We start from the raw sequence: 24,337 nt of genomic DNA, 5'->3' as shown, positions 1-24,337 counted from the left end.
GTGGATGCTTCCACTGGATCTATGTGAGCAACACGGCACTATTGAATTTTACCTCTTTTCTTCACCTTTAAGTGCATTACCATGTGAAACAGGTAAAAAAGAATGAAGAATATTGATCTCAATGCTGTTCAGCACCAATAAAAATTCAATAGACCTTTAACATTCCTGTATATTAAAAACATTTATCAGTATCACTAAAGTTTATCATTTTGTTCTGTTTCAAGATGCAACTGATTTCTATTTACAGCAGTTTGTTATCAATAAAACTTAATATTTAAAAATCTATATTCATAAAAGTATTGCAGAAATTTATAACCTTTGCTTTTTAAAAATGTACATACAAGGAAGTTCTGTGTAAAAGGTTCACCGAAGAACTGAACCGACAGAAGAACAATTTTATTAAACTTTGCAAAACTCCATTTGAAGGCAGCTCACATTTCAACATTCAAAAATCCTTAATTGCTGCTTGCTTATGAAAACTAAAGTTCCAGTAGTAAAGGTGAAAATGTAAACCATCATGCTATTGAGATCAGTAGAAAATGTAGTTTCTACAGGCATAGCATGTTCAGTACTGATTCTGTAGAAAACAGTTAGAATGTAGTGATATAAGAAACAGGCGACTCAAGAGTGGTCTTGAACAGACCTTGAACAGCAGCCAACAGTTGCTTTTTCCAGTTCAGCTTTCTCCAATCCCAAACATGACAACCAAATTTAATACCTTCTCAGACTTGTTAAAATTTGGATTTGGTTTGGCATCCAAAGACTCATAAAAACATTGACCTTTTGCAGTCTAAGAACCTGTACACCCACCAACTTTACATACTGTGCTTAAATCTCAGTTCTGAAATAATTAGGTACCCAAAATAAGAAAAATAGAAAAAGTAGAAATGAACATTAAAAAAAATATTGCACAGCCACATTACCTAGAAAGTAAAGTTGATGTTAAAAAAGCTCCTCACATGGACGATATAAATTACCTTCCATATAAAAAAGTATAAATATCTCTTAAAATGCAGCAGCAGCAGCTACAGTTTAATATCACACATTATTTGATTCATCTGTTAATGAGGTAATAGCCAAGTCTGTGACAATGTGTTTATTCCTACTGGAAATATTTTAGGGCAGCAACAAGAAAAAACTTTTCTAAAAATATGTCCGAGTCCAGAACAGCAATGTGTGCAGCTCTTCCAATGAGGGAATCGGCTGTGTTTGGCAATGCACAATGTACATTATAACGAACCAAATTGCATTCCTTGTTTTGAAGAACAGGCAGAAGCAGATTCTGGATCATTTCAGCATATATTGGTCCTGTATATTTAAAAATAAAAAGTTGCATTATTTATTTATTCTGCTGAAACCTTCATATTCCTGCTTTCTGTCAAACAACCCTCAGAATGTCTAACAGCAGTAATTTAAAAACTTCAGTTTTAAACAATTCATGAACACAAAACCTCAGCCACCCAGAGCAAACCCTCCTCCCAGCAAATCAACAGGTGTTATTTTAGTATTTCAAAATTGTAAACCACCTTTTCTGCCTGTGAAAGCCAGTATATGCATGCAACAAATGAACAAAAAAACCCAGTGAGTTTAGCCCAAAGGCCTTCTTAAAAAGCCAAGTTTTGGCTGTCTTACACAATTGTGAGCAACAGATGGGCCAACAGGCCCTTTAGGGAGGGGATTCCACAGAGCAGCCTTTACTCCAATCCAGTGTCCTCCAGATGTTTTTGGACTTCCCATCATCCCTGGACACTGGTCAAGCTGGCTGATGATGATGATGATGGGACTTGCAGTCCAAAACATTTGGCGGGGACCAGCTGGGAAAGGATGCCACAGTTTAAAAAAAAGTCATGTGCTAACACCAGACATACTTCAGTATTATCTATTACATTTCTACACCACCTTTATTTTTCAAAGATCTCAAGGTGGTGTACAAGGTTCTCCCCCCCCCCCCCATTTCATCCTCACAACAACCCTGTGAGGTAGGTTAGACTAAGAGATGGTGACTGGCCCGAGGTCACCCAGTGAATTTCATGGCTGAATGAGGATTCAAATCCTGCTCTCCCAGGTCCTAGTCCAACACTCTAACCATTATACCACAATGGCTTATATAATGGAAGGATAAGCAGCTGGGCTTTTAAGCTGAACAAACCACACAAACTGATTCATGTAGGAGTATTCTCTTCCATGTTGTCTAAGGAATAAACGTCAAATTGCTTCACAGACGTCTATGTACTGGCCATTACCTGTCTGTTTATCCTTCAAAGCTGTTTTACACATCTCAATGCGAGCAGAATGATAAGGGACATAACGATCTTGTAGAGATCCTACTAATACTATGTTTTTGAAATACTGCAGACCTGGGGGAAGACCAAAAAAAAAAAGTTAATATAAAGCAATATACAGTATATCTAACACACAGTTTTCATTCCAAAACGTATGTAAAGTAGCACTGAGCTTCCTGGGAGGTACAACATAAAACAGGTGTTGCATGTAAATGAACTTCCTTCTACTTGAGATTCCAAGCTTTCTATCAGTGCCATAAATTACTGCATTAAAGGACTGGTATCACACCTCATTATTAGAAGACATAGGCAAACTTAAGAACACCTGCTATAATTGAAAATCAGTGACTGCATAGGTACAAGAAAAAAGCATCTTTATGGTCATGACTATCCAAGTTATCACACTAATGTATAAATCAAAGCACATTACTAATTAAAAGCAACAAAATATTCTTAAAGATTTTGATATTGCTTACCTGCCTTTTTACTAAGTTTGTACAAGAAGGTTTGCCGGGGGTCTGAATGATCTCGACAGGTCAACTGCAATAAAGACCCTGACTTTTTCCACTTCTGCATAAACCAGAGACCTGTATATTTATATACAGTACATGTGAGTATATACAACAGAATCATAACAATATTTACTCAAATACTTAATGTGACATGTTACTGGTAACCTAGTCCCCAATTTATGTTCTTTCCATACATCATCACAAGGATGTTCTATGCATTTCACAATTCACATCCTTTTAATGTGTTATCAGTGTACACAGCAGTCCACTGGAAGAATTAGCTGAAAGGTGCTGTAGGAATTTCATAAACAGAAACATACATACACACATAAATTCCTGAATTGGACCTGCAGGATTATTTTGGTTCCCTCATATATCTCAAAATATTCAGTGTGTTGACCTTAGGGTTGTTTATTGTTCAACACTTCTAAAAATAGTTTAGAATATTTACAAAGTGAGGCAAACCTATCAGAGAATTTACTATGCAGGGTTTAAAATGGAAAATGCAAATATTCACACTTCTGATCATTTGGAGAAAGGAGAGGAGTTGTTTTTTATAAAAACAAGAATAGCACAGCCCTTCTCATATTCATGAGAAGACCTGTTTTAAGAAAAGAAAGCAAGGAGCATTATACCTACCCTTTCCATCAATATACAGAAGAAAACCCATCTATCATTGTTTAATCCTGGCTGCTCTATCTAGATACAGATTCTCTACCCATATATGCTGAACAGTCTTGCTTATGTAGAGTTGGCATTTCAGTTACAGAAAGGAAATTTTGATTGGCATGTCAGAACACTGATCTATTAATATTTCATTTTTGGACTGAAATAGTTCTCTGGGCTAAAGAACTCCATTTAAGAACTTTAATTTCTGAAATTAACATTGCCTGCATATCTAGTAAGATTCTTGGTCTTATACCCTGTAGATCACTAATGAACGGCAAATGCTAAATTTGTACCAAGAGCTTAAATTTAAACTTCTTTGAAAATTATCTGCCAAGCTCTTTTTAAAAATCCCCAACATCCTGATGCTTGTAGAAGATGCATTTCACCTTGTCTTCCCCATTCATTTCCGAGAGAGAGAGAGAGAGAGAGAGAGAGAGAGAGAGAGGCATAATGTATGTACAGTATTCACACAAACATCCACTGAAATTTCAACATGAAACAAATTTACTATTTTACCTGTATTAACAAGAGCACTGCTGTTGTAGAGTGTACCAAGATGTGGTCCAGACAGAGATAGGAAGGTGTAAAGTTTGCTGAGGTAAAATCTAAACCTAGGTCTTGTGAGCACTGAACGGATTATTAGGTTACCCAATGAATGCCCAATAAAACTGTAAAGACAGGAGGGGCGGGGGAAGGAGTGTGAAGTTGTTTTTTTTAAAAAAAAGTTTGCAAATGAAAACTGGTACATTATCTTCATCTTTCCAAAACAATGACCTATAAATAACAACAAATACTACACATTTCCTGCAGTTGCCTCTAAATCAGTGGTAAGGAGAATCCAGCCTGCAGGCCTTATTAAGCCCATCTCCCCATTAGGTTCTCAAGGCGATTTTGGCTAAGCCATGGCACCTGCCAATCACCTGACATCATGTGAAGGCCGGTAAAATTACAGATGCAAACAGCATTGAAATCTGGCCGCATTCCTTTGTAGCTGAAATACAGAGGAATCTTAAGATGAACAGTTAAGATGGGTCGCCATGAACATGGCTTTTTAAAGATAAACTTTATTGTATCTCATGAATATATAAACACACAACACAACACACACAACACACACACACACACACACACACACTAATAACATAAAATAGCAAAAATAAATACATATAATAAATACTTGCATTGTAATTGCTATACTTAATATTTTACCACATAGATAAACTATTACCGGTATATTCATCCACATTTATGCTATACTTATTTGTCATAAATTCAGTAAGAGGATTCAATTTACCCTGAATTTATCCTCCTTCTCTTAATCTGATCAATTCCATTAGCTTGTACATTGTGGCTACCTTCCCAGTTTTTGTAAACAATTATTTCACTGCTGGTGGTGTCACCTATTTTTCAATTTTTGTGCAACAACCATTCAAGCAGGCTACTATTACGGTCTTAACGCCTTGTGGTTTATTTGTGGATCTAAATACCTTAACAAAATTATTAGGGAGTCCAATGACAAAGTGTAAAATGTTATTAATATTATCTTTATAACCTCTCCAGAAGATTTTAATTATTCAACAGGTCCACCAAATATGTTCCATATCTGCCTTTAAGCGTTCTTGCCTCCAACACTTTTCGTCACTGAAATTTTTACTCGTTCCGTGTGGAGTCATATACCATTTGTAATGATTTCCTTGGATGTTAACACAAACAGACTGTGTAGGTTCCTGGGCAGAATGTTTTCCTTATTCTTGTTCTGAATTTCATCTATTATTGTTACCCATTTCCCCATAATTTTGTACCCAGATTTCAAAGTGTTCAGAACCCCTTTCAGCTTTTCCTTGTTGTAATTTCTCCCCTGAAAACTTGCGAGTTAATACAGTGAGGGTAGGAAATAATGCAATTTGCCTGTATCGATTTAAGAAGTAAAGACTAACTTGCCTGTATAGCATTGCTGCTTTCAGAGCCCCTCACAGTATTATATTCATTTGCTATCATTCCTCTACCTGCCTGTGGCAACTTCAACTGTGCACAAAGATGAGATCAGTTTGCACATACATTATCAAATGCTTTGGCTGAGAAGGTACTAGGAGCACCAAAGCTGTAGGAGACTGAGTAACGACATCTTATTGTCCCCAGCATGGTGTTTTGAGATACACTATTATTAGCTATCAGGACATAAAACAATGATTTTGACATGTACCCTCACATTTTAAGCAAGGGTGCTCTTGTTTAGGGTCCCAGCCATACCTTTGCTCATGATTTCCATTCCATGCCCAGACCTGTTTTTGGTTTATTTTCTGACACTTAACATTACATGAGATGGCTGAGCGTGTTCTCATTTAGTTGTTTTTTTCCCTATTTTTTTAAAAAATATTTTGCACTTCTGCAAACCTCTTGATTCCCTCAAGCATGTTCTGTTAGGACTCACCACTTGAATTTGCTATTAAAGAGAGTGAGAGTCCTATTTTCAATGAATTTATCTGATTTTTTTTATTATAAAAAAATTAAGACACCTATTTAATGCGAGTGAATTTCAGTATTATGAGGTGCAATTCTGTCTCCTGAACCCACTATCAAAAAACTTCATTAAGTGACTCCATTGGTCGAAGGACCAGGACATTTCCCTCAAATTTCTACCACATATCTCACTTAATCCAAATCCCTTGACAAAGACTGAAGTGTAATAACCTTTTTCTTTGAAGGGGTGGTGCTCCAACACTTCTAATTACTTTAGTTGCTCTTTTTTTCAGCAGTATTATCCTTTTTGACATGATGTGACCAGAACTCTCTCAGTATGGCATCACCATAAATTTATATAATGGCATTATGGTATATATGGCCCGGGTTTCACTGATTCACTTCAGTACTTATTTTAGGATTTTGCCATCTAAATCTCCCAGAACTGCTGCAGCTAGTTTCCTGCTTTTGGTGCATTTTAAAACAATGGCTCAGATCCTGAGTTGCCCTTCTGCACTATGGTGTTCCAGAGGGTCTTCCAATCCACTGGAGCAGATTTTTTCAGTTAGAGTTCTGCTCATGGGAACGAGCAATCACAGCTTTCCAATTTATAAAAGAAGTATGTGCATGAATGTAACAGTATGCATTCTGATTCTTAAATTTATGTACAAAAAACCATAACGCATGAATCAAGTGTGAGGAGATATAGCTTAGTAGTTTCTTCAAAATGTGTGCTTTACTCAAAATCCAAGATCATGGCTACAAGTTGCAGTTGGCCTTTCCGGAAAAACTAATTAAACACAAAATAGATCAATTACCTGATTTTTGAAATTGTTAGGCTGTAAATTTGAATGTATTGTATTATTTCATCCAGAAGGCGATCCGTCATTGAATCAAAATCAGCAAATGTATCATTCTGTGGGGGGGAAAGTGCAGTGTTCTAAATGAAGTCATTTCACGATAAAACTAATTCTTAGTCGTTTGCTCTGACAACACAGATAAGAACTATCAAAGATAATAAAGAGTAATCCCATGAAAGAAATATTTTTTTGGGGGGGAGCTACTTTTTGTACAGAGGATAGTTTGCTTTAAATAGTTTGTATTCTCAGAGGATAGTTTGCTTTAAATGTCTCAAAACAGCCACATTTCATATACAAAGGTAAAACCACACTATGCTATTTCCTTAAGAGGCTTTGTTTTCAAGACTAAGCCAAAATATCTTAGAAGTATGACTATGTAAGCTTTATAAAATAAAATTCCAAATTCTCCAGCAGGCTTCCTCAACCTCAGCCCTCCAGACATTTTTGGCCTACAACTCCCATGATCCCTAGCTAGCAGGACCAGTGGTAAGGGTTGATGGGAATTGTAGTCTCAAAACTGGAGGGCCGAGGTTGAGGAAGCCTGTTCTACATCTTTTAGCAGCAAAACCGCTCAAGCACAATAAAATTTTCACTTATTAGCATACAGTGAGAGAACTCTAGCAGAACATCACAGAATGTTCTGTGAAGAGTAAAAACAGAGTTATTTATATGGTACAATCTTATGCATGCCTACTCATAAGTAAGTCCCACTGAGTTCATTGAGATGGACTCAAAGGTACAGGATTGCAGTGGCAGCTGCAAGGTTAACTTTGCAACCTACGAAGAGATTAGTAATTAGAGATAAATCAGTCTATATGAACTAACCATAGTGTGTTGCATTAGAAATAATAACAATAAATCTTCTCAGCACTTGCAAATACCTGATTTCTCTCAGACATCAGAAAATCTATACGGCTTCCAGGAAGGCCAAGTTCAATGTAAGTCTTTACTAGTCTTAAGTCTGCACTATTACCTACAAGAAAGAAGTGAAGACCAGGTGTTTAAAATGCCTACTTTCAAAAAAATGTAAGTTAAAATACTTATGCATAACATTGTACAAGTGCTAATTGTATTCTTTTGGTTTGAGACTTGCACTAAAATCAGAGGTCTGCTAACTGCAATATAAACATTGTTTTTGCTTCCAAATACAGAATATAGTGGGAAGCAGGTTTCATGGCTTATATTAGGATAATGGCTCAACAGATTAATTTCAATCTTGGCAGTGTGAGGAAGGTCCATGCCAAATTTGGGTTAAAAGGGGTAAGAAATGGCTTGTTTTGAATGAGTTAAAAGCTAAAGTGGAGAGACCACCATGTTAAAAAGTTATGTGCATTTTTCCCCCATTGACTTTACTGGATTGTTTTTCCAGAAAGATTCTGCCATTTGTACTGAATGTTTCAGGAAATCTGCTGCTTGTTTTAGGTTAACAGGGATGCCTAGTACAGTGGTACCTTGGTTTACGAACTTAATCTGTTCCAGAAGTCCCTTCTTAAACCAAAGCATTCTTAAACCAAGGCGTGCTTTCCCATAGCAGCGGGGAGACTCAATTTACAATCAACAGGAAGCGGAACATGTTCTGCTTCCAAGGCAAAGTTCACAAACTAAAACACCTACTTCCGGGTTTGCAGTGTTCTTCATCCAAGTTCATAAACTAAGCTGTTCTTAAACCAAGGTACCACTGTATGTGCTTTTACCCTCGAGTTGTGCAATATACTTTTAGTTTTTATATAAAAAAGTCAACAGTTTCTGACCAGTCTTAGCCCCTGGGAGTTTAGAACCTTGTTGTTACTAGACAAGATCCCTACAGACCAGGGTTTACATTTCAAATACGTAAAGAGGTTAGAAGTTAGGTGTAAAAAGAGATGGAAAGAAGGAATGACAGGAGATAAGCCAAAACTGTCTGAAAAACATTTTTGGGGCATGGTGATATCTTTAAGGTGCACAGCAGCTGGATTACTGATGGGCAGTTTTTGAAGGCACAGGACAGCTTTCAGGAAAAAGGAGGGACATTTAGGAGCAACTGTGAGACACTGCTTTATTTGCTAAATTTCCTCCTCCCCCCATTGTAACTTTTAAAGGTTAAGCTTGCCAAATGACATTAAAACCCTCACCTTTAACAAGCATACCATGTGCAGAAATCAGAAATGTTGTGGGGCCTGAGAAACAAGATGACCCCTGCTTATGTTACTCAACTAACAATTTGTTACAGGTAGAAGAAGCAGCAGCCAGCCAGTAAAAGTTGTCAACTCCATTAGTCACCAGAGCCTGGTTCTAAACTTATTCCATTTAAAATATTACCGTAAGTCACTTAATAGGCATATTAAATTGCATGTGAAATCATTCTTGTGTGATTTCTTATTAATAAGTGCATTCCTTCCTTTCCCCCCATTGCATTTCTCATTTTCAATTATGCCTGATCAGAGAGTTGTAGGAAAAGCCTTCTCAAAATGTTATCAAATTCAATTAAGAAAAAAATATTTTAGTTTTAACATGCTTTGCTAAAGGCTTTCCATGTGGTCACACTGAGTGCAGGGGGAGCTACAATAATGTTGTAGAGTGGAGTGTGAGAGATGTGGGAAAGCAAATTTTAGCATTACATAGGGCACCACTGAAATGTGAGAACCCAAAGACTGCCACTGATAGCTTGTGGCATAAAGGGGATATTTTAAAAATAACTTCTAAAAGCATGTTTTCATTATTCCTAAATGTACAAATCACCTAGGTTTAATAGTATCTTGTGACAATGGCCTTCACGAAGATTTGTTAAGAACATAGTTCTCTTGACACCGGGCCTACAAAGCTATAAATGCTACCTGCTGAGGTCAGGAGATACAGGTAGCATATCTATGCTTTAATAAACCTGTTTTTCTTCAGTATTATTTAAAGCAGGGGTAGCCAATGTGGTACCCCTCCCGATGTGGTGGACTGCAACTCCCAAAATCCCTGACAATTGGTTATATGGGATGATGCGAGCTGTAGCCCAAAACAGCCGGCATCACATTGGCTACTTCTGGTTTAGTGCAAATTCTCAATCTAAACCAAAACTTTATCGAAAACCTAAAGTATTTTCTAATCCATTATCAGCTGCTGGAACATACCATCTAGGCCATGCACACAAACTATGAGATGAATGCCATCATCTGAACTTTCCTCCTCTTCTGTGCTGAAATAAGGTACTGAAGATGCCAGTCTGGGAACATCACTATACATAAATCCAGGGAGCTGAAGTAGTTTCAGTTCCTCTTTAGCATGAAGGAATCTAAAACAAGCAGATTTTATTTAACTCAGTATGGTAAATGCAAGTACGTACATTCATTTGATTTGTTTAACTTGCTGTTCATCTATATTTAAAAGTATAGCCCATTGCAAATCTCTGATCAGAAAGCTTTGAGAGTATGTGCTCACCAAATTACTTAAAGCCAACACATTCCCCACCCAAAATATGGCTTTTGCAATATAGCTACAGCCTAGCCCTTTGGAAGGTACTGCAATCCTATTTGCTATGCTGAAAAATCAATTAGTTACAACACCATACCACTCGCAGCAGTTCACAGCATTAGTGACAGATAATTCCTCGTGGCAAAAATGCTTTTAAAAAGGTGATAATCTCTATACCACCTTCAATTTAAATCCTTTAGCTGCCATTTCTATTCTAGAAGCAGCACAGGCAATATCTGTCACATTCAGCAAAGATCAATACCTGCACAAGGCTGCAGGCCTTTGCACAACCATCTTGGTTGGTTTGCAGCGTTTCACGTGACCATGTTGTACTGGCATTGTGCTATGCTGTGACAACTATTTCACTTGCAGAATAATGCAGGAGATTGAGACTTTAATAAGCTGCTTAGAATTTAAAAATCATTCAATTCATGTCTTATTTAGCAATCAGGATGCAATTCATGACCAAAAGCAACACCCAGCAAACCATCTCTGCAGAAATGGACCCCATATTGAAAACGCTGAAGCTGGGAGCCAAACTAGTTGTGAAGGTTGAAACATAGTTTGGCACTGCACAGTTGGGTTTTAGAAAACAACAAAAATAGCCAGCACCAGGGAAGCTGGATTGCATGTGTGTCATGGCAAGATGGAGGCTTTAACCTTTTGCCCCCACCATGGTCCCAACCAGAATTGGACCACCCCCTGCACTTGCTATGGTATTAGTGGGAATCTTCCTCCCATACAGAATTGCAAGCTGCGGTGTGTATGTGTAGTGTGCTGCTAGAGCTCTATTTCAAATTTCGTGATGAAACAAAGCTCAAGAACATATCTAAGGTGGATTATACTTTCATTCTAGCAGCAAGTCCGCTCAATTCAACTCTGTTCAAAATAATCTTCCTCACACTTCACAGGTGGATCACAGTCCTGGTCATTATACACATACCTCAAAACTTTCATATATTTTAATGTGGAAATAACCTGAAATTCTAGGTGTAGCAAAATGAAGAAAGAGTAGCAAACAACCACCAAACCCCAAAAAATAAAATGCAAATGAAGTTTGTATAATTTCCTTTCAAACTGGGTTTTAAAAACAATTGTTTTAAACCATAGCACTTACGCTAGCTTTTGTGGCTTGGGAGAATACTCATACCAGGAGACAGAAGAAGCTGTACTGCAGGACATGCTGCAGGGCTGCTTGAGAACTGCATTCGATTTGTCTTTCGAAGACCATAACACACCACACGGATAGCCTTTCAATGCAGTGGGAGCAGCCAAACTACCTGGAGCACACAGTGGAGCCACGTCTGTTTCCTCCTCAAAAAAATCACTATTCAGTATTTCTGTTATAAAAGGTCCCACAAATGCTAGGTCAAGATCCTCCTCAGCATCATTTGTGGCTCCATACAAATTACTATCATCTGCTTCCTCAAAATAACCATTTTCAACCATGTCTTGATCTTGCTCCTCCTCTTCCTCCTCCTCTTCTGTTGAAATGGAACAGATTGTTCCCCTATGAGGGCTAACTGTACAGCTATTGTCAGCAGAATGTATTTTGGAAATATCTGTACTGCTTTGATTGCCAAAGTAGTTTTCCACAAGTCCTTGCTTCAGCATATCATTACCTCCTTCCGAGGATACGATGTCCGTGCTTGTGAAATTTTCATCTTTTGCAGCTGACAACTGATCAGCCAGTTGTTTTTGCTCTAAAGAATCACTACATTTTCTTTCACTTGGTTGCTTCACACTGCCCTCTGGATAACTAGACACTGAACCTGAAACAACACAGGACTTGCCCAGATAAACAACTCCTGAAGGAATTTCACTTGTTTTTTCCACAGTGCGCAAGTTTGTATCAAGTCTTTGAGAATCATTACAAACTGCACCAATATTCAGTTGCAGGTTGCGAGAGTTCACATCCTCAGATGTACTTTCACCGAGTTGTAGTGGCCATTTTTTATCTGAGGATGAGGAAGGCAGAAATGTCGCTTCGTTGCCTGAATACCCTACACACTGCTGTGGCAAAACTTTTGTTTCTTCACTGTCATCACATGTTTTCAACTCAATTGCTCCCAGGTCTAAAACAGTTTTGCTGTCACTTAATTGGCATTCAGGTACATCGGATATCTTTGAGTTTTCATCAGGGGACAGATCATCATCAGAAGGCAGCGAGTTTATTGATGTCAGGGAGGACTGTATTTCACTAACAGCACTCGTACTTTCAGTGCAATGGCTCTCTACAGGGTGTTTAATATTATTATCTGGTTTAAGCAATAGCTGAGGAAATATTCTTTCATTGTTGCATGCACTTTGCCCTTGAGGAGTTTCAAGAGCCACATCTGTACTTGGGAGCATTGCGAAAGAACTAGGTTCACTTTCTACACCAGAATCTGAAAACCTAGATGATGCATAGGTAACACTAACATCAGGCAACTTAAGTACGTCTCCACCTAAAACTGCAACAGAAGTTTCTTTTGTAGATTGAATGGGCAGGTTGGTGCCAACCCTTGTGAAGGAATCCTCAGTATGCTGGAAGTTTGTTTCTTGTACAACTTCCTTTTCAAGCTGCGGTTCTTCTGATTTAGCTTTCCTTTCACATTCTGAACTTTCAAAGGTGGGCTCCTGCAAATTCTCTCTACGTGAGCCTTCTGTCTGTAATCCAATACGAACAAAAACTTTATCTCCTCCACAAATATTTCTACAATATGGTTTTACTTCTATTTTTGTAACCCCCGGTGAACCAAAACAGTCTTCAACAGTACTTCTGGGGCTCAAGCTGCTGCCCCCATGAGTACCCCCAATGCCTGCTTGGAGGGTATCAGATTTACCCCAAAGGACTGAATTTGCACAATGAGAGATGATAGAACTGGGGTGGCTTTCCTCATTCCCTTCCAGTTTGGCAGTTCTTTGTTCAGTTCTACACGGTAAACTTCTAAACTCTTTCTGGCTGATTTGCCTCATTAAGTTCTTCGCATCGGAAGCATGGCCACCAATTGCAGAATCCAGCCCTTCTTTCTGGTCCAATGAAGGCATACCTTCAAAGCACTTTGAGATGTCCTCAGGTACTGCACTTTTCAAGCATTTGTAGCCTACGAGGACTACAGAGTCCTTAGAGTTTTGTTTTACTATTTTTTTGGGATTTTCAGGTTTCATTGTTTTCATCAATTTAGTAACCTTAACTTTGGATTTGTTTGCCTCTTGACATTGCACTTTTGCAGACTTTGTGAATTGTTTTTCACTTTCTGAGTGCCAAGCATGGGAGGCAACTGAAGGTCTGTTTTTCAAATCCGGGCTAGCCATAAAACTTTCTTCAGAATCTGGTTTATCAGGTTTCTTGGAGTCAGACTTCTGATGAGCTGTCAGCCAGGGTACATCCATCTCTTATTTAAAATAAAAAGGCAAGACAATGTAACTTATTACACACCTGAAACTTTTACTAAATTGCTGTTTACAGATTTCAAATATGAATAAGTAAAGAATGTATTTCAAGAGCATTCATTTATCTCTAGATAAATAGGAAACTATATTATATTGAATCAGACCATTATTGTCTACACTGATTGGTAGCACAGGGATTTCCCAGCTTTACTTGCAGGTACCAGGGACTGAACCTGGGAACTTTTGCAGGTAAAACGTGCTATACTACTAAGCTATGGCCATTCTCCGGACTCTCATCAACCAATAAATAAAGCAGACAGTTTATGCATTTTTAAATATTAATTACTATTTAAATATGCTGAGTTCTAGGGGCAGGTGGTGAACTTTTCACATTTGCAATAGGTTTTTGAGGCTTCCCTTGTAACTGTCGTACCATACACGACCTGAGAAGATGCTCCCAAATATCAGGTTAGGCCCCCAATGCAGCAAAAGGACTTGCAGCAAGAAATGGAAGCCAGGAAAGCTTCAGTGCACACATCCTTAAGATTCTGGCTATAGTATGTTTCAATGTGTAAAAGCAAGGGTAGCCAACATGATGCCATCAATATGTTGTAGGACTCATCCTTGTCTATTGACCATGCTGGCTGGCTGATGGGAGCTGGGATTACACAACATCTGGAGGGCACCATGTTCATATTTTTTTTCAGGACAGAAAGTTTCTAAATGTTTATTTCAACCCCCCCCCCCCCGACAAAAACCAATGATTTACCTTCAGTAACAGAATCTAGATACCGATCTTCAAAGATTATAGGCAAGGAGTTCAGATCTCCATCTAATTCACTGCATTCAGTAGGGAGAGGCGGTAGAGAACTACAGAAGGAGGTGCTTTTTATGGCAGTACACATCTGAAGGTAACTTTGCGCACTGAAACATACAATCTTATGTTAAAGTATTTGTAAAAAAAGTAAGCATCGACAATAAGCTATAACTGAAAATACAACTGCATTTTAATAAGGTACAATTAAAACATGAACACTAATGAAAGGTCAAGTCTTAATAATGAAAATTACATTCAGTACACCTAAATTAGATTTGATTAAAGAAAAACCTTTATGTATGTACCAGCAGAAGTGATAGCAGTTTGGACCAGTGCCATCCAGGCACTGTTCTAATTGCAAAGCAGGCCTATAAATGTGTAGTAAAGATGAAGGAGATATTGGATATATACCGTATTTTTCGTTCCATAGGACGCTCCGGACCATAGGGCGCACCTTGTTTTTAGAGGAGGAAACCAGGGAAATTTTTCCCCCCTGGTTTTCCTCTTCTAAAACCCATGGGTTTTTTTTTTTGAGAATCAGCTCAAAGTTTTGCAGCTTTTTTTTACAAAGGGAAAAGCCCTGCTTTTTGAGGATCAGTTCAGATTTTGCAGCTTTTGTAAAGGGGGAAAAGCACTGCTTACAAACCAGTAAGCACCAGTACAAACCAGTACAGACCAGTAAGCACCAGCAGGTAATAGGAAGCAAGAGGAAAGCAAACCAGTAAGCACCAGTACAAACCAGTACAGACCAGTAAGCACCAGTACAAACCAGTATGTACCAGCAAGTAATAGGAAGCAAGAGGAAAGCGAACCAGTACAAACCAGTAAGCACCAGTACAAACCAGTATGCACCAGCAAGTAATAGGAAGCAAGAGGAAAGCAAACCAGTACAAACCAGTAAGCACCAGTACAAACCAGTACGCACCAGTACAGACCAGTAAGCACCAGCAGGTAATAGGAAGCAAGAGGAAAGCAAACCAGTACAAACCAGTAAGCACCAGTACAAACCAGTAAGCATCAGTATGCACCAGTACGCACCAGCAAGTAATAGGAAGCAAGAGGAAAGCGAACCAGTACAAACCAGTAAGCACCAGTACAAACCAGTACAGACCAGTAAGCACCAGTACGCACCAACAAGTAATAGGAAGCAAGAGGAAGGCAAACCAGTACAAACCAGTAAGCACCAGTACAAACCAGTACAGACCAGTAAACATCAGTATGCACCAGTACGCACCAGCAAGTAATAGGAAGCAAGAGGAAAGCGAACCAGTACAAACCAGTAAGCACCAGTACAAACCAGTACAGACCAGTAAGCACCAGTACGCACCAACAAGTAATAGGAAGCAAGAGGAAAGCAAACCAGTACAAACCAGTAAGCACCAGTACAAACCAGTACAGACCAGTAAGCACCAGTACGCACCAACAAGTAATAGGAAGCAAGAGGAAGGCAAACCAGTACAAACCAGTAAGCACCAGTACAAACCAGTACAGACCAGTAAGCACCAGTACGCACCAGTACAGACCAGTAAGCACCAGCAGGTAATAGGAAGCAAGAGGAAAGCAAACCAGTACAAACCAGTATAGACCAGTAAGCACCAGCAAGTAATAGAAAGCAAGAGGAAAGCAAACCAGTACAAACCAGTAAGCACCAGTAGGTAATAGGAAGCAAGAAGAAAGCAAACCAGTAAGCACCAGCAAGTAATAGAAAGCAAGAGGAAAAGTAACAGAAAGCCCCCAAATGGCTGAAAAACTCAATTTCCCAGGATCCTCAGCCCTCCTAAAGGAACTACCGGTACTGTGCAAGGGGCCTGGGCGGGGCAGGAAGGGAGCTAGCTCTCTTATCTCCCTCCCCGATCTCCTGCAATCAGCTGTTGAGCAGGTTCTTTTCAACACTCTCTTTCCCTCTTGTTAGCCTTTAGCTCTTTATAAAACAGAAAAAGCAGGATCTGCCTTTCCCCCCTGGGCAATTTGGCTCCAGGGACCATGCATTCGCTCCATAAGACGCACAGACATTTCCCCTTACTTTTCAGGAGGAAAAAAGTGCGTCTTATGGAGCAAAAAATACGGTAGGAAGTTACATGACAGTAGGTAAAAAGGGCTAAGGAACAGGCTAGGATCCATGGAATAATAAAAGGAGAACATTTGTGGATAAAAGTGTTTTACATTGGCAATGAAAACTGTTCATGTCTGAAGAATGACCACTCTTATGTCTGGAAACACTTCAACTTCTTAAGCATTTTTTGTGTGTGCTAGAGGCTGAATCAATAAAATCCTCTCAGCCATTCAGTGCTACAGTCTGAATGTAGTTTCATTGGTAGAACTGGCCAATATTAAGATTCAACTGGCCAATATCAATGGAGAACCTGTCCCACTCCAGAAAGTGTTCGGACTCCAATTCCCATTAGTGCCAGTATGGTCAATGGTTAGGGATGGGAGCTTCAGTCTGGCAACATCTTGACAGTGACTGATTCCCCATTGCTAATGTATATGAAAGGCCATCTCACACCTCACGTTTGGAGAAAGTGTCAGATGCAATTTGTAAGATTTTTATACATACAACCATAAAAATTAATAATTTAAATTATAAATAGCTTAACACTTTTTTAAACATCCACATGAAGTACAACATAAAAACAAAAAACATTAAAACAAAAATAAAACATCTCCTGAAGATCTCTGCACCCTCCATTGCATGCAGGACTGCTGGCGCTTGAAACAACATTTTTCAGAGGCCAGAATGGCAGCAAGATTCATGCATGGGGAGGGAAAAGGAGGATTCCCAGCTTTTCTCCTCCTCAGGTCCAGGGTTTGAAGACAGGGCTGAGCTGCTATCAACACTCTCAAATAGTTTCCCACCATTGGTTGGGATTCTTGCAAAACACATCGAATTTTTTTAAAAATTATTTTTATTAAAGATTTTCAAAGGTAGTACAATGTCTCTCTCAAGTTTTTCCATATAACATTTTTATAAGTCAGTGTTGGTGAGACATTAGAAAAGGAAGGGGGGAGGAAGTGGGTGGGACAGGGAGGTAGGTGGGGTGGGGTGACTGTGTTTCTTTTTTACTTGATATAACACATCGGATTATTAACCCCTTTCTTCCCTACCCTTGTTTTTAACTTCTGCTTCTAGTGGGCTTCTTAACATCAACTCATGCATACTGAATGGTAATAATGTCCCAAATCCAGTGGCAAAACTCTGCATGGGAGAGCCTGACGATCCATGATGGGGAAGGGGATGAGGAAAAAGGAGGCAACCCGTGGTGAGCAATCCCATGTCCCATATTCACCAGACTTATCCTTGCCAGCTCCTGCGATGGCTTGGTTGATGGGATCTCTCCCATTAAACTCAGGGCCTTGTCCAGAAGCTGGGCCAAGTGCTGACAGAGACAGAGCCACAGGCGGTGTTTGCTCCACTAACCAAGCCCAGGTTGAGGACTTCCTCCTGCTGAAGTCACTCCAACCTGTTTCCAATTAATTCTCCAGTGAGTCAATGAAGAGTGCAAGGCTGGACTCTCTGCTGCTGCTGGGAAACATTGCAGGAGCAACCTTCTAGATGCTTCTGATCTCTCTCGCTTACTACCATTTTTTTTTCTTTGTAAAAAACCCATTCCAGCCAGAGACAGACAAGAAGGAAAGGAAACAGAGCAGAGGTTGCCAAATCCTAAAACTGGTACAGCTCTGTCAATGCCCTGTCAATAGGATCTGGGTAGGACTGGAACTAGGGAAGGGAGGCTGTGTCTCACCAGCAGGCATGTAATTTCTGTTATGTATATCCCTGGCCTGGGAAGCAGATAAGAGGCTTAACACACCTGAGGATCTCTTCTTCCACTGCAGGTTAATAGTTATTTGCTTTTCTCACAATCTAAATGCTATTATTCCATTTATAGAGGCTTCTCTGATCCAGCAAAGATTTCCCTCAATGAAAGCGGGGGCTAAGAAGATTTTTGCCAATTCCTCCTTTTACCTGCAGCCCAGCACACCACCTGCTACACTATTCTGGAGGTCCTGCCACCCCTTTGGAATAGGATTTTTTGGGGGGAGTAGGGGGGCTACAGGAGAAAGAATGAACTGGTGAAAAATTGTCTGCTCTGTTTTTTGTTTTTTTTTTGTCTGCTCTGTTCACAGAAACCTCCACTGAATCAAACTTAATGAAGGATTCTGTGGGTTGTAGTCAACTAGCTTTTACTCAACAGTACATGCACTGAAATTAATGGCCAGCTTAGGTGCATTAATTTCAGTGGGTCTACTCTGAGTGAAAACTAGTTGACTACAACCCAAAATATCCTACATTAAGTTTTAATTAATTTTGTAGCAAAATAAGCTTAGTGAGCTATGGCTTAATATTTTCAATTTAAAGGTACTTACTGTAGCTCTTGGTAGGCAAGCGCTGCTTCCCTTGGATGTTCAAGACAAAAAAAAGCTTCAGAAAACCTACGTACCTAAAATGTTTCAAAGTAATAAAACAAAAGGTTCACACTGAAATAAGTTTCATCACTCTCTTTTCTTAAAAAAACAACCCACACACATATAACACATCTATACTATTAAGTCACAGTAAAAGTGCATGTTCGGTAATCTTTAAAACACACACATTCACAAAAAACATTGGCATGAAATAGCAATTTAAGCTGGGTCAAGTACTGCAGAAACCTTTCAAAATCATAATTCATTTTTAATCCATTTAAGTGGTTGTATATTTTAATGAGAAATATGTTGCAATCTGGTGGTTTTTTATAGAAAACATTTAGTAAATCAGAATTACATTGTGGTTGCATACACACCATACATTTAAAGCACTTTACTTCCTCTAAAGAATCCTAGGAATTGTAGTTTCTCTCTCACAGAGCTACAGTTCTCAGCACTCTTAAGATACAGTCTCCAGGATTATTGGGGAAAATAATGTGCTTAAATGTATGCTGTGCATGCAGACTGTGTTTCAGGTTATGTCTCCTTTTTTCAGATGCCCATGTAGAAACAAGTAAAAAATGGAACATTCAAAGTGTTTCAACAACTCAAAATGTACTCAGACTTGTCCAACTGAATGACACACACTTTCCACCTACTAATATGAATTTGGCTTCCATGAATGCTCAACTATGTTTTCTCGTCTCCTTGGTGTGCACTATGCCCATTCTGGCAGCCCATTTAGAGGACCAATATTGAGGAATAAGGTTACAGACATGTCATACCTTTCACAAACTCATGTATCTAGGTCTCTAATGCTCAGATGGCCCTTCCACACACTTAATGGATATCCCATTCATTACACAAGTCTTTTCCAAAGGATTGCTTCTTATTTCCTCAATAGGATGTCCTCTAAGCCAAGGAGATCAGTTTTCCACAGCAATTAGTGAGATATCCCTATAATACCCTTGAAAGTGTTGTCTGGGTACAGTGGTACCTCTGGTTACGAACTTAATTTGCTCTGGAGGTCCGTTCTTAAGCTGAAACTGTTCTTATACTGAGGCGCACTTTCGCTAATGGGCCCACCTCTGGCGCGCAATTTCCATTTGCACCCTGGGGCAAAGTTCGCAACCAAAAGCAGCTACTTCTGGGTTAGCAGAGCTTGTAACCTGAAGCATTCATAACCAGAAGCGTTCGTAACCAGAGGTACCACTGTACTACAAATATGAGTCAATTTACATTTACTGGAAGCAACATTCAAGTGCCTCCCTGCGCTTTCTTCTCATGTCAATCTGGTAATACGAATATGAAGGGTTCACCTATTACCTACAAATATGAAGGACTCACATTCTCAGGACCAGTGGCGTTGCTCCTTCCTACATGAATGTTGCCCTCCCAAGAATTATTCATTGCCTCACTGAACTCAGTGGGACTACTTCAGAGTAGACGTGTACTGGGCTGCACTGTTATAATCTTCAGGGTAGTTTGGTGCATGAGGTGGGGGCACCACTGCTGCACCACCCTCCCAGTACTGGTGGCACAGCTGGTTGCCATGAAAGGCCACAGTAGGGAGGTACTGAGGCGAGCATTGGATGCCTGCCCCAGCAAGCAGCAGCAGCACAGCTGGGAGGGCAGCACAGCGGCACTCCATCTCACACACTATAGCTGTTTTTTGGACAGAAAGAGACCTAGTTTTAAGAGCTAAAACAGCCACATTGTTTTAGAAATTAGTTTCATGGATGATGCACTCCTGTGCTTAAAAGTTGTATCACGACAGAATACATACACGCATTGTATGATGCTCTCGTGCTAGCAATGCAGTGATATCCTCTTGGAAGTTAACAGCCTCGAGAAATTGTCCCCATAAAGCCATCAGAAGTGAACAGAGCTGTGCAAGATGCATGTTTATAAGTTCTGCCAGTTCATCAGGATTCTCCATTTTCTGCACCAACAGAGAAAACAAACAAACTTGTATTCTTAGAAGTAGAAACTCTAGTACTTTGAGAAAGTCCTAAGAAAGTTTTTTTCTTCTTAAAAGTATCTTTAAAGATTAAAAGCATTTTAAGTTTTTAAAAATGGAAAGAGATATAAAGTCATCTATCCGTTTGCCTTCCTTTGAGTAACAGTATTGACTGTTTTTTTTAATAACTGATAATCAACCTTAAGCTTAAAAATAGCACTACAGTCTGTATTCAGACTTTAGAACTTCAAAGCCTCTGGTATTCTCTAATAAGAACTATTTTGCTGGTTCTGACAAAGGATCCATTTAGTCAAGGAACCTGTTTCCAATAGAAGAGAGCCAGATGTTTCAGGGAAGCTAAGAGGACATAGAGGCAACAGCCATCTTCATTCTTTGCTTACTAGCAACCACGATGCAAATGTACACTGCCTCTGAACCTAGAGATTCCATTTGGTTACAATGACAGATCTATCTTCCTTAAATTTGCATATTCCCCTTTTGCCTGTGATGATTACTGCTGTACAATGTAAGCTAATTATGTGTTGTGTGAAGAGGTATTTCTTTTGGGCTATCCTGAGTCTATTGTCACTCAATTTCTGGAAAAACCCAAGTTCGGAGAGAGGGAGAAACTGTCACTTTCATGACACAATTTTATAGAAATCTGTAATATTAACAAGGAGACACATTTAGATGTCAATTTGTCTAAAGTAAAAAAAGCTCCAAATTCTTTAATTTTTCCTGATAACAAATAATCATGTGATTATTTGGGGTTGCTCTTTTCTGAACCTTTTGCCATTTGGCAATATCCTTTTATAGATGGCATGACCAGAACACACAGTATTCCAGCTGTAACCATAACATACAGTAGGAGTAGATAGATGTGTTTATACTGGCCCTTTTATTTTCAGTTATTTTCTTTATAATCCTTAGAATGTGATTTGCATTTTCCACAGCTGCTATTAATTTTAGCATTGAGTTGCTTACAATCCACCCCATGGTCTCCTGGATAGCCACCACAGGTTCAATCTTATAACTGTACATACACGTATATAAGGTAGCTTTTGCCCCCAAGTGCATCAGTTTATACTAGCTAACTGAATGGCATTTTGTAGCAATTTGGATTTTTCACTATCCTACAGAATTTGGTGTCATCTGTCTCACTCCTCATACTTTCATATCATTTATTAATTACTTACATTTCTAACATACAGTACTATAACCCCCAAACAAATCCTTAGGTGAGACCAGTGCTTATTTCCTTCCACCATAAGAACTACTTGTTCCTCCTTTTAGAGCCTTTTTAACCAGTTCAGTTTGTAAGAAGACCTCTTTTCTTATCCCATGACTGCCAAGCTTGCATAGGAGCCTTTGTAGAAAGACTCTGTCAAAAGCTCATTAGGCAAAGTATGTCTACCAGAGTACTCATATACCCACATACAGTATCTATGAAATAATGCAAATAAAAATTCTTTAGAACCAGTTAGCCATTTAAAACAGTATCTAACATCTGAAAAAAACCCTGAAATGAAAGCAAGCAAGCAAGCAAGCAAGCAAGCTGTGATTTAAGATTTACATGGATCAGAGAAAAAATACCTTTATTTCTTCACAGAGTTCTGACAGGCGTGCTTCTACATCTATATTCTCTGAAAAGATTAGAGTGTATGGAAAATGAATATTCCTAAATTTTAAGCTACATTTTATAAATTGCAGAGGGAGACCCCATTCAAATCAGTTCAATTTTTAAAACAAAGCTTTTTGGTTGTCTTGAAATTCCTTAAATACTGTGGTCAATGTGAAATCCAGTAAATTTCTCAACTGAGAGTTCAGCTAAGAACAAAATCCTTCATGTTTTGCAAGCAAGTTCTCATAACCACATTTATTCAAACACTATTTTAAATGTTACCAGACCATAGCATAAGGTACATGCATGTACACTTCCACCTCTTTTGATTGTATATTTTAGAAAGACTTCCAAAAAGCAACACAATGAAACTGAACACACAAACAAAATTTAGACCAGTTCCAATTTACCATGAAAATCTTGCTGGAGAAAGCAAACTCGAAAGAATTCCAATAATCCACATTAGGGCAATACCTCTATTAGGCCTACCCCAAAGTCACAAAACAGAATACAGAATGCAAGATTTTGAATTTTATAGAATCCTTCATCTTGTTAAATGGTAAAAAAAATGCAAGGCAAAAGGGAGAGAAAGATATTGTTTCCTGGTTGGTATTCAATCCATTCAAGTACACCTGGTAAGAATCTTAAGGTGGGGTGTGAGAGGAAGCAGACATTCAGATGAGGTCCTTTTTAGATGCCATGCAGGTGTCATATTGCACTGCAGCTTCCTTGGAAGGAAAAATACTAACAGCAGAGTCCCCATCTCTGAAAATAAAGCAGCCAATTTTATAACAATAAAGATAAGGCCATGATATGGATTTTTGGATTTTTTCTTAATGCTAAAACATTTTGTGTGAAATGGAAAACACCAAATTTAAACATACAAAAACTAGAGGAAGAGTTATACCTGAATATAAGGCTTTATTCAGTTATACCTGAATATAAGGCTTTATTCTCTGAGGAAACATTCCCTCAAACAGTTAGGTAAATCTATTGTTCTGTTGACCATCATTTTATCTCGCACACCAGCTGAGATAAATCTATATCCCTATTAATGTAAAGGACTACCTAGTTTCATTAAGCCTGTTCTCCACCTAACAAGGAACCTGGGTGTTTCATCTAAGGATGGAATGGGAACCAAGCAACAGTTCAGCCAAACCTCCCTCCCTCTCTCCTCCATGCACCTCACCTCTTTTTTAAAACATCTAACGTGATGAAGAGTTCTGTAGAACACCAAAGGTTGTTTACTATTTTGTAACATTTTGGGTGACCCAATAAAGGTTCCCTGATTTTTGTATTTTTCCTTTTGAGTCAAGACGGCTACCTTTACTGGGTGATCTGGAAAATTTAGATTTTGCATTTAAAATAAAAAAGGGTTTACATTTAAATACGCTGAAATATTGGGATGGGTGATTAGGACGTATAGGAAAAGTCAAGTGGAGGCATTATTATTACACTTTGGATTGGATCATAAGTTCCTAAGAGTAGAGCAATTTTCATGACAGACTTCCACTAGGGGGAGGGAGGGAGGGAGGGAGAAGGAGACACAGATTTTTCCTTGAACAGACAATCTGTTCAAGAAGGTATGGGGACCTTCTCAAACTGTGGAAGTTGGGGGGACTGCAGTGGGAATTAGTGAAAACAGCTTCTTCCACTTCTGCTCACATTAGTTTCTGCTGAATCAGTCCCTTCCATTTGCAGTAGGGCAAGTCAGGATTCACAACATGGCATTTAAGCTCATTTTTAAAAAATAAAAATAAAATTCTGATTTTAAGTGCAGTATAGATAATCACAATAATAGCAGTGTCTGTGTAGACAGTCAGCATGAATTTCCTAGGTTTTTTTCCTAAATTAATTAAAAGGCATGAAATAAAGAATGTGGTCTGGGTTGAATTAAATATGAAAAAGGAGCTTTGGAGATTAGTTACAGCATTAAGTC

At 38.8% G+C, this 24,337-nt stretch overlaps 1 protein-coding gene across 4 annotated transcripts in view; it reads right to left on the bottom strand.

The window, feature by feature from the left end:
• Positions 1–650: 650 nt before the first annotated feature.
• Positions 651–24,337, bottom strand: part of FAM135A (family with sequence similarity 135 member A) — a 56,344-nt gene continuing 32,657 nt past the window's right edge. For all 4 annotated transcript variants that reach the window (XM_033143224.1, XM_033143223.1, XM_033143226.1 and 1 more), the window contains 12 exons: positions 22,371–22,420; positions 20,604–20,759; positions 18,779–18,852; positions 14,366–14,520; positions 11,339–13,598; positions 9,882–10,042; positions 7,665–7,756; positions 6,742–6,839; positions 3,980–4,131; positions 2,759–2,869; positions 2,244–2,357; positions 651–1,308 (listed from right to left, as the gene is read on the bottom strand). In XM_033143224.1, the coding sequence (XP_032999115.1) occupies positions 1,103–1,308; positions 2,244–2,357; positions 2,759–2,869; positions 3,980–4,131; positions 6,742–6,839; positions 7,665–7,756; positions 9,882–10,042; positions 11,339–13,598; positions 14,366–14,520; positions 18,779–18,852; positions 20,604–20,759; positions 22,371–22,420 (3,629 nt within the window). In that variant the 3' untranslated portion in view covers positions 651–1,102. The remainder of the gene's footprint in view (positions 1,309–2,243; positions 2,358–2,758; positions 2,870–3,979; positions 4,132–6,741; positions 6,840–7,664; positions 7,757–9,881; positions 10,043–11,338; positions 13,599–14,365; positions 14,521–18,778; positions 18,853–20,603; positions 20,760–22,370; positions 22,421–24,337) is intronic.

The sequence above is a fragment of the Lacerta agilis genome, chromosome 3 (genome assembly GCF_009819535.1).
Source record: "Lacerta agilis isolate rLacAgi1 chromosome 3, rLacAgi1.pri, whole genome shotgun sequence".
NCBI classification, from domain to species: domain Eukaryota; kingdom Metazoa; phylum Chordata; class Lepidosauria; order Squamata; family Lacertidae; genus Lacerta; species Lacerta agilis.
Note: the sequence above shows the minus strand (reverse complement) of the source record. Positions and strands in the feature narration are given on the sequence as shown.